Source organism: Babylonia areolata, chromosome 8, assembly GCF_041734735.1.
Source record: "Babylonia areolata isolate BAREFJ2019XMU chromosome 8, ASM4173473v1, whole genome shotgun sequence".
NCBI classification, from domain to species: Eukaryota; Metazoa; Mollusca; class Gastropoda; order Neogastropoda; family Buccinidae; genus Babylonia; species Babylonia areolata.
Genome location: NC_134883.1, coordinates 6,688,485 through 6,704,199, shown reverse-complemented (window position 1 = coordinate 6,704,199; position 15,715 = coordinate 6,688,485). Strand labels below are relative to the sequence as shown.

At 41.7% G+C, this 15,715-nt stretch overlaps 1 protein-coding gene across 1 annotated transcript in view; it reads right to left on the bottom strand.

Annotated features, from left to right (window-relative positions):
- Positions 1-13,472, bottom strand: part of LOC143284492 (transforming growth factor-beta-induced protein ig-h3-like) — a 19,938-nt gene extending 6,466 nt beyond the window's left edge. The window contains exons 1-6 of the mRNA XM_076591179.1: positions 12,979-13,472; positions 9,308-9,633; positions 7,158-7,369; positions 4,717-4,906; positions 3,030-3,131; positions 887-997 (exon numbers count right to left, since the gene is read on the bottom strand). Of these exons, the coding sequence (XP_076447294.1) occupies positions 887-997; positions 3,030-3,131; positions 4,717-4,906; positions 7,158-7,369; positions 9,308-9,623 (931 nt within the window). The 5' untranslated portion in view covers positions 9,624-9,633; positions 12,979-13,472. The remainder of the gene's footprint in view (positions 1-886; positions 998-3,029; positions 3,132-4,716; positions 4,907-7,157; positions 7,370-9,307; positions 9,634-12,978) is intronic.
- Between the last annotated feature and the right edge of the window lie 2,243 nt (positions 13,473-15,715).

The following is a 15,715-nucleotide window of genomic DNA, read 5'->3' as shown; positions in this document are numbered from 1 at the left end:
CAACACCATTTCATTGGCACTTGTGCTGATCAAACTGTGCTGACTTCAGAGGGCAAAAGTGTAAAAAAATAAAAAAATAAAAATTTTTTTTAAAAAAAAGGTGTGAAAAAAGTTTTTAACAAGAGAGGCAAGGCCTCATTGTGTGAAGGCTCGGCTCAGTTACTGAAGCATCAGAATTCACAATTGCTTGTGTTATCTATCTATTTATATCTTAAAACAATACAAAAAAAAAAACAAGAGAGGCAAGGCCTTCAAGACTCACTTGTGATAAATTAAGTCCCCTAGCATTAATTACAGAGTAATTTCCCTTTTTTTATTATCTGCACCAAAACGTTTGCAAAATAAAATAAAAAATTCCATGCTTAGCAAAAGAAGTTCCTGTTTGAACAAAAAATGATAATAATGACTCCTCTTGTTGCTGTGTCAGAATAAGAGGTCAAAGTGCCAAGTTTAGAGAATACAAAAAATATATATATAACAGTAAATGCAGTTTGCATATAATTAGGCTTCTTTTTTTTATTTTTTTTGTGCCCATCCCAGAGGTGCAATATTGTTTTAAACAAGATGACTGGAAAGAACTGAATTTTTCCTATTTTTATGCCAAATTTGGTGTCAACTGACAAAGTGTTTGCAGAGAAAATGTCAATGTTAAAGTTTACCACGGACACACAGACACACGGACACACACACACACACACAGACAACCGAACACCGGGTTAAAACATAGACTCACTTTGTTTACACAAGTGAGTCAAAAAACACACACACAAAAGGGTAGAGCCACCATGCGTACACGATTAGTTTGTCAGCTTCAGAGGTTTTGTCTGGTAGAGAATAAACAGCCAACATTTTTGCAAGTAATGAGGTAACCCTTAGACAAACAGACCTGCATCAGTGGTGACGTTGACTTCTTCACCGTTCAACATCTGGAGGCTGCTCAAGGACACCAGGCCAACACTGCAATAGGTCTTCCTGCTGACGTGGTACTCCACTACATCTGTAGGCATCACAAACACGGTCGTTCACTCTTTCTTCCCCACCTGTTTCTCTGTGCATTCCATCATTTATTTGGGGGTCGATGTGCAGTTTCAGTTTCAGTTTCAGTAGCTCAAGGAGGCGTCACTGCGTTCGGACAAAACCATATACGCTACACCACATCTGCCAAGCAGATGCCTGACCAGCAGCGTAACCCAACGCGCTTAGTCAGGCCTTGAGAAAAAAAATTTAAAAAATTAAAAAATAAAAAAAAATAAAAATAAATTTTTAAAAAGGTGAATAAATAATAGATAAGCTCACATAAATAAATAAATATAATTATAATATAGAAAAAGGTAGTAGCAATAATAATAATAATAAATAAATAAGACAACAATGATGATAAATAAGCAAATAAATGTAAAACATGAAGACACACATTCACACATACACCCACACATGCATAACAGATATGCACCAAACATGCAGTTTCACAGATATGAAAGCACAGTCAAATACATATAAACGTACATGAGCTCCAACACACACACACACACACACACAATGTGCAGCTTCTCATATCTGCTGCATATACAAATGGTAATCTCACTATTCATGGACATGACAAAACTATCTGATTTTTTCTTTCTTGTTGCCTATTTGGTTTTGTCAGATTGCTTTTATTGCTTAAGTTTTCTTCTTCTTTTTTTTCAAACTCATTTCTCAAACTCCTATATTTTGTAAAATTATGTTCTTTATCTAACAAAGTCCCTTTCCCCTGTTTTTCATAATAAAATCTTATTGTCCTTATTGCCAAATATTTCAACAAATTCCACAAACTTGTTTTCATTTTGCTTAAAGAAATCAGATAAAACTGATGTTGTGTCACATAGTGTTTAGATTAAACAAATTAACTCAACAAGATAAAATACAAATAAAGAAACACAAGCTTGACAAAAAGGCCATCGTGGTATTGAGTGTTTATGGTATCATAGGACAAATCATCGGTGAGACAACATCAAAATGAACGAACAGCAAACAAGTTATAGTTCCACTGGTATCATTAGTTTAGCTATCTTACAACCACTCCCACTCTCTCTGTATGACACTTTTGTAATCATAATTAAGCACTATCGTTTTTTTTAAAGAAAAATATATTCACAGCGCTGACGATTTGTTTCCTGACTGATGGGAAAAAGCTGGATGTTGCGAATGGAGAAAAAAAAAAAAGAAAAGAAAAGAATAAATGAATTAATACATAAAAAACGAATAGAAAAAAAAAAAACCCACCCCGAAAACAACGGAAATGAAAAAAAAAAAATGGAAAAAAAAAAAAGATAGTTCCGTTGCCATCCTCACAAAAAAAAAAAAAAAAAAAAAGAAAGAAAGAAAGAAAAAAAGACGCAACTACTTATTTATCAATACTTTTTATTTCTAATGTAGTATTCTTTATTTCTTTCTTATGCATGTTTGGTGGATATGTGGGTATATGTGTGAATGTGTGTCTCCATGTTTTACATTTATTTGCTTATTTATCATCATTGTTGTCTTTTTTATTTATTTATTTATTTATTTATTATTATTATTATTACTACTTTTTATATTATATTTATTTATTTATTTATTTATGTACGCTTATAGTTGACTTCATCAAGTTTTTGCGCCTTATACATAATATTAGTAGTGGTAGTAGTTATTTTTTTTATGTATTTATCTATTATTTATTCACCCCTTATTTTTTTTTTTTTTTTTTTTTTCTCAAGGCCTGACTAAGCGCATTGGGTTACGCTGCTGGTCAGGCATCTGCTTGGCAGATGTGGTGTAGCGTATATGGATTTGTCCGAACGCAGTGATGCCTCCTTGAGCTACTGAAACTGAAACTGAAACTGTGTGGTTGCTAACTAAGGTTGTGCAGACAAAGAATGAAACCTCACGAAACATGTCGCAGCCACAGGGCAAACCGAAGGAGCAGTAATGCACTATGTACACTTGGTGACAAAATCAATGCTGTGGTTATGAGTAAGCAAGCCCTGTTCCAACACGCTGTTACTAACCAGTGAGGGCAGTCTTGTTCTTCATCAGCACGTTCAGCGTCTGAGGATCCAGCTTCTTAAACGCTGAATCTGTCGGGGCAAACAGTGTGAAGGGCCCTTCACCTGCAAGCAACACAAACAGGGAGTGGAAATTGGAGCGTATATGTGCACATGCACACCATCGCACACACATCTCTAAAGAAGATTATCTCTGATGAGCTTGCAAACAAGACTACAGTGCTGGGTGATCCTTTCAGATACTGATGTTAAGCTTATATATATATATAAAAAATAAAACCCACTGTAATAAGCAAATAAGAAATGTATAATAAAAGATCTGGTGCACTTCTTTACCCTGCAGTAATATGTGGACAACACTTCCAGTACTGATATCAGTATTGGTATCAGTTTCAATACTAAGGGTTTACTTTACCTCCTGCTTGAAGACCACACCTGTGACTGCAGAGTGTTACAGTATCAGCATCCAAACATTTCACAACAATAACAACACCCCAACAGACCCTTCTCTCTACCATGCCTCAACCTTTTGAGCCCTGAGTTCCTCAGCAATTTTAACCCTTCTGCCTGAGCTCCTGAGCCAAAATTTGCAAATAATTGGTATTAAACCCTTTGAGCCCTGACCACCGCTTTACCGGTGGCAGAGAAAAATGACATAATGCCCAGCCACCGGTTGAGCGGTGCGTAAACACTTGAAGCGTGCAGAGTCTCAACCTGGCCCGTCAGGGCAGAAATCAGGGACAAAACGTGCGAGAAAACAACTGTACACAACGCAGCAAGTAATTGATATGTTTGATGATTTAGCGGAAGTAGAGTATGACAATGATTACTCTGATAGTGAGGTGGAATTCGAATTAGATGATTTTGCTACAGATAGTGATGTTGAAAATGAATCAGAGCATGCAGAATCAGTTGATCAAAGGAGGCGTGTCAGGGTAGAAATCGATCTTTTTTTATCCAAAGCACATGCACAAAACACAGTGAAAAGGCACGGCAATGTTGGTACTACATTCGCTGACGTCAGAATATTACGGTTTTTCTGATTGGCTCTTCAATATAAGTCAACCAATAGTAAAACACGACACAAGTGTTTACGCACCGCTCAACCGGTGGCCAGGCATTATGCCACCCCTCCCCACCACCGGTAAAGCGGTGGTCAGGGCTCAAAGGGTTAAATTACCTTTTTTTAAACTTTTTTTTTATTTCACTCTTTGATCTGGGCTGGCTGAAGGGGTCAACATGGAGTTGGTAGTACCAGCGACAAGCATTGCAGACTGTGCAGGTGTTTTCATGTCTGCTGTGTGTGTATGTGTCTGTGTGTCTGTGTGCCTGTGTGTGTCTGTGTCTATGTGTTGTCTGATGTACAGGCATTTGATTGATTCTTCTTGTTTTTGTCTCTGTGTGTTTGTGAGTGTGTGTGTGTGTGTGTGTGTGTGGCACTGTGAACACACAACCAAAGTATGGAAAAATGTTACATGCCCTATAGAAATCAAGTAAATCCATTCATTCACTGTCTTTGGCAGAGCAGGAAAGCAGCTACCTATACATTATTAAACAACAACAACAAAAAACCAAGAACAAATCAATTATATTATTTAAAAAATTTAAAAATTTTTAAAAAACACACAAAAAACCCACAAAAAACAGTATAAAAAAAATAATTAAAAAAAGACGCACTACCCTGGCTCACCACTGAGAACTGTGGTGAGGCCGGCAGTCTCCACAGCAGTGACGAGGGTTTTGAAGACAGGACAAGCGGACACCACCTGCACCATGTTGCCTGGTGGAGGCTTCATCACCTGCTTCAGTTCATGCAGCACCCCGTTGGAGGCCATCTTGTCCACGCTCACCTCGTCAAGCTGTGCACACTGGGCTGTCACCTGGAGCGTGGACAAAAGACTGCACAATAACTAACGCCTTTATGCTTGCATGCTTGTATTTGTATTTGTATTCCTTTTTATCACAACAGATTTCTCTGTGTGAAATTCGGGCTGCTCTCCCCAGGGAGAGCGCGTCGCTACACTGCAGCGCCACCCTTTTTTCTTCTTTTTTTTTTTCCTGCGTGCAGTTTTATTTGTTTTTCCTGTCGAAGTGGATTTTTCTACAGAATTTTGCCAGGAACAACCCTTTTGTTGCCGTGGGTTCTGCACACGGGACCTCGGTTTATCGTCTCATCCGAATGACTAGCATCCAGACTACCACTCAAGGTCTAATGGAGGGGGAGAAAATATCGGCGGCTGAGCCGTGATTCGAACCAGCGCCCTCAGATTCTCTTGCTTCCTAGGCGGACGCGTTACCTCTAGGCCACCACTCCACTGCTTATGGGTGTTTATGTGTACATCTACTGCTGTTTATCAGTCGTGTCCGACTATGACCATCAGAACAGCAGAGGAAGCAACTGCTGCCCAAACTATCTGGGCTAGAATTTGATTATAGTGGAGAGTTTTTTGCCCAAGCTACGTCCCCATCTCTCGGCCAAGAGGGTTTTAGGACAGTTGGCGCTGAGGCAATTCCCAAAAGCCAACTAGCCCCCAAGGCTGCAGCACTAAGAGCCAGTGCAATCCTGCCTCCTAGCTTGAGAGTCAAAGTCCTTCACAAAAGACTAAGCTATTCTGTTTGATGTAAGTTAGGTTATGCAACATAAAGTAAGGAAGTACGATCTGATATGATACAATGTGATGTGACAAGTTATAATACAAGAATGTATACATCTATCAACACACACACACACACACACACACACACAGAAAGCCCCCAACCCCTCTCATCTCCACTTACTGATGAAGTTAATAAACACCTTTTTTAATCATAATCTGAAATGCAGTTTCTAAATTTCTGTTAATAGTATTCTAAATCTGTAAGTCATACTGCAACGACAGCAGGAGAGGCAGGAATCACTAACAGGCAATAATTCAATGAGTCAGTTTGTCAGTGAATCAGTTAACCCTACCATATGTATCACATTCTGTTTTCCTTGGTAACAATCCTGGGTCAAAGAAGACCCATTTTACACTGCAGCAATAATCTGTATCCCTTGTGCACTGAATGAGGCTCATACATTCAGGGAGAAGGGGGGGGGGGAATCTCTTTCTTCTTCTTCTGCGTTGTGGGCTGCAACTCCCATTTTCACTCGTATATATGCGAGTGGGCTTTTACGTGTATGACCTTTTTTAACCCGCTATGTAGGCAGCCATACTCCGTTTTCGGGGGTGTGCATGCAGGGTATGTTCTTGTTTCCATAACCCACCGCACGCTGACATGGATTACAGGATCTTTAACGTGCTTATCTGATCTTCTGCTTGCACATACACACGAAGGGGGTTCAGGCACTGGCAGGTCTGCACATATGTTGATCTGGGAGATCGTAAAAATCTCCACCCTTTACCCACCAGGCACCGTCACCGTGATTCGAACCCGGGACCCTCAGATTGAAAGTCCAACGCTTTAACCATTCGGCTATTGTGCCCGTCGAATCTCTTTCAACTCATGATGGAAAAAAAGGACATCTATTTTTTTTTTATAGACCTTATTTGTTTATTGGTTTCAGTTTTCTGATTCTGAATGTAGAAGGAATTTCACAATCAGAAGCCCAAACTTTCCTGTAACATTTTTGATAAGGAAGATGGTGTGAACCCATCAAAATACAGAAGTAAGTTCAACTTTCGATTTCATGTTGTGAAATTCCTTCTATAACTTACGTTTGTTTTTGAAGATGAATGCTCTAAAATCATTCCATCAACTGCCCATTAAGAACTCAAAGATGTCGTGGAACATTCAAACTGTAAATCAAGAGCAGAAACAAAAAGTGCTTTTGAGGCCATTTCAGGTCTTTTTCCACCACAGTAAATGGTGAGGGTTGAAGGGACCTTACCTTGCCTTGCCTTGTCACTCAACAAGGGATCTGTTATTCCTTGAAAATTCCTTTTATATAGAATGATTCTCAAATCTGCAGGAAATGTGCCCTGGTTTTTCACCTTAAGTCATGTTCAAAACTGGACTTTTACTACTCAAACAAAAGGAAAACAACAACACACATACAAAATAACGGCAATAATAATCATCAATGGAAATCATTATATCAGAAAATCTGTAAACTTGTTTTATTTTAAAATGAACAAAAATCAGCCTTACCACATTGTTTGGATAGATGTTGAATCGGACTGCTATGCCCTGCAATGTTTTAGCAGTGAGCTCATCTGTGATATCAGCAAAGAGCAGTTTGTCCTTCAGAACATGGAACCTGAGCACCTGCGTCAGGATCGTACCGTTTTCCAGTGCCGTTTTCAGCCAGTCTGGGACAGTAGCGAAAGCAACATCCGTGGGGCCCAAAAGTGTCCGTGGACCTGTAACAGAGAACAAGGTTGATGTTTGAAGGAGCCCCTTGGCAGCATCTCCATCTTCACTGACTCCATGTCCACACTCCAGGCCCTTGACTCCCCTGATCCTGGTCCACTGATCCAGTCCCTTAAGGCTTCCCTCGCAACCCTTACTCAAACAGCCCCAACGACCCTCCAGTGGGTGCCTGCACATGTAGGCCTCCCAGGCAACGAGCGTGCAGACCACCTCGCTAAGGAAGGAAGCCAGCTCACACAGCCAACCGCTCCTGCCACGTATGAGGAAGCAAAAACTCTCCCCTGCAGCAGATTCAGAAGAGGCTGGGTCACCCTGAACGGAGGCTACCAGGCACACCAGGATCCCATCAGGACACTGGAGAGGAGACATCAGACTACCATCTACCGCCTTCTCACAGGACACTGCGGCCTCCGATCACACCTGAAGAGGATTGGAGTGGCAGCCACATCCCTATCCACATCCCTATGTGACTGCGGCCAGGCTGACCAGACCCCATTCCATATTCTCCAAGACTGCCCCCTGTATGAGAAGATGCGGCAGCAGTCCTGGCCTGGGGGTGCTGACCTCAACACCAAGCTTTGGGGGACGGTAGCCAATCTTCGCCGGACGTCCAAGTTCGTGGCACCCCTCGGACTTCGACCCTGACTGCGTAGCTGTCGAACGCAAAAGAAAGAACGAAAGAAAATGTTTGAAGGTCCCACAGCCTTTTAGTTTTACGTCCATCCAGGGAGTGAATTATATCCACTGCCTAGAGCTTGGCATAGGTCGGCAGGGCCCAGAGAATAAATATATATCATCAAGTGATCTTTTAAAAGTATAATATGAATACTTCAATCTTGGTAACAGGTAAACTTTGAAAACAATGCTCTGAATGATCGTATGTTGTGTAGTGCTGGAAAAATCATGAGTGCAAGCATATGTTGCGCTCACCTGTGTCTGCATGTGAGTGTTTTCGGGTTGAATAAAAATGGACTTAAGCTCATCCTGAAAATATATCTTCAAACGAAACATATCCAAAATTCACTCTCTAAACACATGGCATCTGATGATATCATGAGTGAGCGACACTGAAATAACTCAGCAGGAGTAAAGGGTCCCCTTGGATTAATCAATGTTCCCATCATGACAGAAACAAAAAGAAGAATCCAAGCATTCGAAACCAAGTGCTTGAGGAGACTACTACACATCTCCTACAAGGAGCACAAGACTAATGACTATGTGCGGAACCTGGTCAGCAACCTTGATGGGCCCCAAGAACCACTGCTGGCGACTGTCAAACGACGGAAGATGGCATGGTTTGGTCACGTCATACGACATAACACCCTCTCCAATACCATCCTGCAAGGGACTGTAGAAGGAGGGCACAGACGGGGGCTGCAGAGAAAGAGCTGGTCTGACAATGTTAAGGAATGGACCAAAATGACGATGCCAGATCTCCTCACGACAGCTGCCAACAGAACGGCGTGGCGAGCTATGACATCTTCCTCATGTCCCCCCAACGACCCCAGCGGTCGAGGGAATGAGTGAGTGAGTGAGTGAGTGATCATGACCCTGAACTGATAATTCCCTGTGGACCCCTGGGATGTAAGGAAAATGAACCAAAAATAGTTGTGTATTGTGATATGTGGATAAGTGGCATTGGTGTAATACCGCTGAGATAGCACAGATTGCCGTGCAGCAAGAAAACCAACAACCACGTGTTCTTTACAGGAACAAATGATGCAATGACAAATAACCTCGGCACATGATTCAAGCAAAAGCACAAGCACATTTTCATGCACGTATATGCACACACACACACACACACATCATACAAACACACACATGCACAACACACACACACACACAATTTATACATAAAAAAAAGCACATGCAGCATGTATATATATATCAATATCACAATAATCAACTCATCCAAACCAACCAACCTTTGACAGACAGGGCATCTGTGAGGCCAGCCTTCACCACGTCGGCCACAAGGGAGTTGAGACCCAGCTGACCAGCCAGGGTGGGCAGATTGGGCAAGTCTGCCAACGCCTCTCCTTCTGGCTCCTGGACAGACATGAAGCTGACCAAACCACCTTGCATGCTGTGCCACAGGTCCATTGCTTTGTTCTTTAGGACGGAGATGAAGCCATTCTGCTGGCCGTTACGATCAAACGCCATGCCACTGCTGTTTTGTACCACCCAGCAGCTGATGAATAAGAGCATCGCCGTTTTTGTGGCCGTGCTTGGGAGCGTCATTTTCAATTCTCTGAAAACAGGCAAACAAAACAAGCGAAAATGAGACTGTGCAAATCCCACACACGCTTTAAAGAATTATACCATACTATTATCCTGATTATAAAATATCATGATAATTATAATACATACTATCACTCTGAGGAAAGCGTGTGAGGAACAAAAATCAGGTTCTAATACAGGAGGTGGTTAAGAATGACAACAAAAGCCAGCACTCACACACACACACACACACACACACACACACACTTGTAACATGGCAGTAAACCATCAAGAGATCATGAGAACGTTATATTTCTGCATCACAATGAAGTAAATGCTATTAATGACAGCTTTTGCTGCAGATGAACATGAACATGTGTGTGTGTTTGTGTGTCTCTGTGTGTGTGTGTGTGTGTGTGTGTGTGTGTGTGTGTGTGTGTGTGTGTGTGTGTGTGTGTGTGTGTGTGTGTACATGTGTGCTGTTTGTCCCCAAGCTCCCTACTATTTTCTAAACAGTCCTCATGATTTGTGGAGACAAATTGAAATCTGGACGTTGATAGGATTACAGAAAAAATGCAGCTAGTGTTTGTAACTGATTTGATAACCACACAAACAGATGTATACAGTATAAATAAATTTTGGCCTGAGTGCAAGCAGTCTGAGCCTGTAATAAGTGTAAAAGAAGACACTTATTCTATCCACAAACAGTATATCTAAAATGTTACCCAGATCCTTTAGGGAATAGCTGCACATGGAATAAAAATCAGTTTTACATACATTATACTTCTTTCTAACATGTTTAAATCACACATTTTTAAGCATAAAATACCCCTTGTGAATAGACCCCAGAATGTCTGCATCATATGAAATGTTTATGTTTTGAGTGCTGCTTTTTTTTCCTCCCCCGTGTCCATACATGCATACACATGAATGAGAGAGAGAGGGGGGGAGGGAGGGAGAGAGAGAGAGAATGTGTGAAATTGTGCGTACATACATGTGAGAAATGGCATACTATATGTGTGTGTATGTGGGTTTAGATAATAATGCACTTTTTTCTTGTTTTTTTTTTTTCTTCTTTCTGTCTTTCTGTCTTGTTTTGTTTTTTGTTGATTTTTTGTTTTTGTTTTGTTGTTTGTTTTATAATTATACTGTCCTTACTTCCAAATGATAATGGTTAGGTTCAATCATACTAAACAAATATGTTCTGCATAAAAAAAATCTGTGCAAGATAGTGTCAAATACTGATGTAGTTGCTGATGAACTCCAATCCTTTTTGGGATTAAATAACTCCATTTTATTTTCAATTCAACCTACATCAGTGAGACAATTAAATGTGATAATTCAGGCCTGATACTTCCAACTGTGTAACTGCAGTGTGTGAATCACTGCCCTGGTTTTCTCATTTGTACATGCATGCACACACAGATAAACATAAATGCACAGCACACTCGTGAATTCACATACACACATGTGCATGCACGCGTGCACACACACACACACACACACACACACATGGCAGTGCCTAATTTGTGATGAACCCTGTATGGATGGCAAAGAGGCGACGCCATCTATAGAGTGCTTTAATGGCAAGGAGTGGGTCCACCAAACGTGTGCTAAAATCAAGCCTGATCTTTTCAGGCAACTGACAGAAAAGAAGAGTCTGCAATGGGTCTGCGAACCCTGTACAGCAGACAGGAGAGAAGGGCAGACCAGACTAGAGTCCAAACTTGACAAAATGAGGGACATGTTCTGCCAGAGATTGGAAGCAAAAGAAAGAGAAATTGAGGGAGGGAAGCAGGAACTGAAGATTGAAGAAATTGTAGACAGAAAGCTGACAGAATCTCTTCTTCTTCTGCGTTCACTCGTATGCACACGAGTGGGCTTTTACGTGTATGACCGTTTTTACCCCGCCATGTAGGCAGCCATACTCCGTTTTCGGGGGTGTGCATGCTGGGTATGTTCTTGTTTCCATAACCCACCGAACGCTGACATGGATTACAGGATCTTTAACGTGCGTATTTGATCTTCTGCTTGCATATACACACAAAGGGGGTTCAGGCACTAGCAGGTCTGCACATATGTTGACCTGGGAGATCGGAAAAATCTCCACCCTTTACCCACCAGGCGCCGTCACTGTGATTCGAATCCGGGACCCTCAGACTGACAGTCCAACGCTTTAACCACTCGGCTATTGCGCCCGTCACAGAAGCTCTTAAAGAAGGGGAGGAAAAAGAAAAAAGGAAGAACAACGTAGTGACAGTGAATTTGACTGAAAGTAGCAAGCCGACTGCAGAAGAAAGGTAAGAAGATGATATGAAGGAAATCATGAAGATCATGGACAAATGTCAGGTGACAATAGACAAGGCCGGAAGAGCTCACAAACCCTATCAGACTGGGTAAAATAGGGGGAAATAGATTAAAGACCCAGATTGTTAAAACTAATAAAAGTGACCGTGACATCAGAAAATAAGAAAGAGATAATGAAAAAAGCAGTTCACACAAACTAAGAAATCAGTGACCCCAAGAAGAGAGTATACATAAATAATGACTTGACACTGAAAGTCAGACAGAAATTCCAAGAACTGTTGACTGAAAAAAAGGAAAGAATGGCCAAGGGGGAAAAAGGTCTAGTGATCTGAAATGGCAAAAAACCAAAGTTAAACTTACACAAAATACTAACACGTTAAAAAATCTCCTTGACACCAACACCATCTTAAAAGAAAAAAAATTTGATTATGAAGAATGAAAACAAAGTTTCTTGCAGAAGTGCACTTGTGTATCCCGCCCAACAACAACAAACAAAAGAAGAAAATAAACAAATAAAATGAAATGAAAGAAGTGAAGATGAAGATTAGATTGGGACATAAAAAAAGCCGAGAGGTCTAGGCAGATGACTCGCCAGTCCCTATACTACTACTACAACTACCACCACCACTACTACTACAGATGACATATATAGCACACAAACTCATCAGTGTTAATTAACTCTGAAATGGATCCGTTCTGAACAGCTGGTAAAACTGGTAGTTGTGATGTAAACGTCTATATGCTATGTCCACCCCAGCTGTCTCCGGCCTTCGGCTTTGACTATTACTTAAGCCCCATGAATAGTGAAAACGCAAGTCACGTTTTCAGTCTGTTGTTTCACAGGTGTTTTTTATGCGCGATACACGCCGATAGTGTTCCGGCTTCAGGTCATGCTCTGTGAATTCTGCCTTATCTGGCTTTTTTTTTCTCTTTGTTCAAAGACACACCACACAGGCTACAACACTACACACCGACAGAGTCAGTCACTGCCTGATGTGAAAAGTGTCCATGCTTCAGCAGAAAGCTAGCCCCAACTCAACACTGCATACAATTTTGATTGTCAACTTACCAGCTCGAATCTGAATTCGCGGACCGGCAATGTCTGCGCCTCTCCCGCGACAAGAGTTCAAGGCCAACACACAAAAACAAATGCAGAAGAGTGCTGGAACACACTGTCACATTGAACCGCTATGTTGTTGCGACGAAAGCTGCAGATCTATCTGTCTGTCTAATTTACCGGCGCTTGTTTTCAATTCCACGGCGACGATAGTTCAGGGCCAACGCACTTACCAAAGACAATGCTGGCACACACTGTCACGTGCGACTGCTGTGTTGAAATGAAAGTTGCTGATCAAATTTACATTGCAGTCGCGGAGACCGTGTTGGCACAAACCTTAGACGGTATATCCTCAGTTACATTCCTATATCCAATGACAGCAAAATCACCAAAGAAGAGGTTTTTCTCTTTCATGACAACACTACACATCGTTTCCGTCAATGTAGAGATCGTCCCGCTTGTATGTCTGTGTGGCAAGTTCGTGGAGGTGCCAACGCCTTCCGCGTCTACCCCTTTCAGGCCGTCCTTGACTTCGTACTAACTGTAACTGTAAGGAAAGAAGAAAATAGAAGAAAGGGGGCTGTGTTTTGATCTGTCTGTCTCATGACGACTCAGTCAGCTCTCTCAATAGACCAGCTAGATGCCATTCGATGGAGTTCGTCTCTTTTTTTTTCTTTTTCTTTTTTCTTTTCTTTTCTTTTTTTACGCCCCTCGCTCGCTGGTATTCCCGTGGCATCACGTACTGATAGCGTTCTACTGTTTCCATGGAAACATAAATATGTTGCGTGAGTCGGTGTGCATCGCGTGCGCTTATGTATTTTTTCTTTAGTTTAATGTCAATCCACAATTGTGATTTTTGACGAAAATCCATCACCTTTCCCATCCCACCCATGCCTTTAGTCATCACTATATACTTTCCCTGTTCCTCTCTCCTCAATCAGCATAAAAAAGAATACTAAACAAAACGGTAAAACAATTAACCATTCAACCAGTAGAACTGAACTGCAACAAAGACCCAATGGGGCTCCTAATTAAACTCTGAACTATTTCAAACACAAATTGATTGTCATATAAACGTTTCTAATGGAAACATTTGGAACTGCAGATCAGTTTTGCCGTAAATGACTCGAAAGAAACAGTTAGTGTTCACATTCATTGTGTGTGTGGGTGCGGTGTGCCGGCCGCGCGCGCGCGCGCGCGCGCGCGCGCGCGTGTGTGTGTGTGTGTGTGTGTGTGTGTGTGTGTGTGTGTGTGAGAGAGAGAGAGAGAGAGAGAGAGAGAGAATCACAGGATTGAAAACTGACCGTATGTCAGTGTGTATCATGCTTTCGCCATTGCGGCGTTTGTTGATTGTTTATGACATAAGCTCAGTCAGGTTTGTTGTTGCTCAAGATTTTCCCTTTTCTTTATTGAACGCTGTATATTGTGTCTTCAAGTTGTTTCTTGAAAATAAAATGTTCAGACCAAAGTTGGGGTATGTCTTTTCTCACTTCACTTCTTCTTCTTAAGTTCTTTCTTTTCTTTTTTCTTTTTTTTAAACACTGATTATATTGGCATTTACTGCCGGCAAAGTTCTAAAGCAAAAGGGGTGCATATTTGTTCAGTCAAAAATATCAAATGAAGCTGAACTGAAGCAACAGCACAAATTAAAAAAAAATCAGAAACAAAACTGACATTTTTTATAACCTTTTTTTCTTCTTTCAGTAGCAACCGCCGTCAGTGCTGACCCTATTATACAGCTTCACGATGTTATGGACGAAGACGGAACGATGGGAGTTCTTTGGCCGGACGTAATCTATATGGACTTTCAAAAAGCCTTCCGGCGATAGCCTGTAGTCCCTCACTGCAGACTCATCTCCAAGATCAGGCCAAGCGTATGGTGTGAAGTGGCCACTGAGGTCAGTACTTGAATGGGTTATGTGTTTCTTTTGAGAAACAAGCCGCAGAGAGTGATGGTTGGAGATGCACGGTCAGGGTTAGCCCGCAAGACAAGGAGAATCCCACAAGGGAGCGTCCTGGGCCCAATACTTTTGTTGTGTACATCACTGAGTCAATGATCTTCCCCGCCCAGTGTACCAAGCAACGTCTGGCGCCATTCATTCGCAGACGATACAAAACTATTCTCCGCGAGCGATGACTGAGACGAGGCCATGCACTGATCCCACGAGTACCCTCCAGCCAGGGAGTCAGTTCTGCTGCAGTGGATCAGGCTGCAGGCGGATTGGTCAGAGCAGTGGATTCTCCGCTTCCACCCAGAAAAAATGCCTTGTCTGAAACTGGGGATAAAAAAAAAAGTTGGTAAGGATTTTATTACCCGCTTCTAAATGCTTCCGTCATGAGATGGCCGCAGATTATGTGCGCTGGGAGCTAGTGCATGATGACTATGATATGGAGGTCAGGAAGACAGGTCTGTAGTCTTCTGCCAGGTGTGTATCTCCCTTCTTAAAGACAGGTGCAACATTGGCATTGGTCCAGTCTCATTTCTGGCACTGAGTGTTCCTGCGGTGATAGATCTCTGGCGGGAAAATACAGGTGAGTCCCTCGCGGCAAATGAAGCTGGCTGGCACACACCGGGCTTAACACTGAGTGAGGATTTGGTTAGGGATGCCAGCAGGGCCTACAGCTTTGCTGGCATCGATATATCATCAGCTTTTCAACACCCTTTCTGTTTATTTTTAGACTGTCAATGGATGGAATCTAGCTTAGAAAGTGGATAACATTGAAAAAGATGACTCGATCAGTTTGTTTA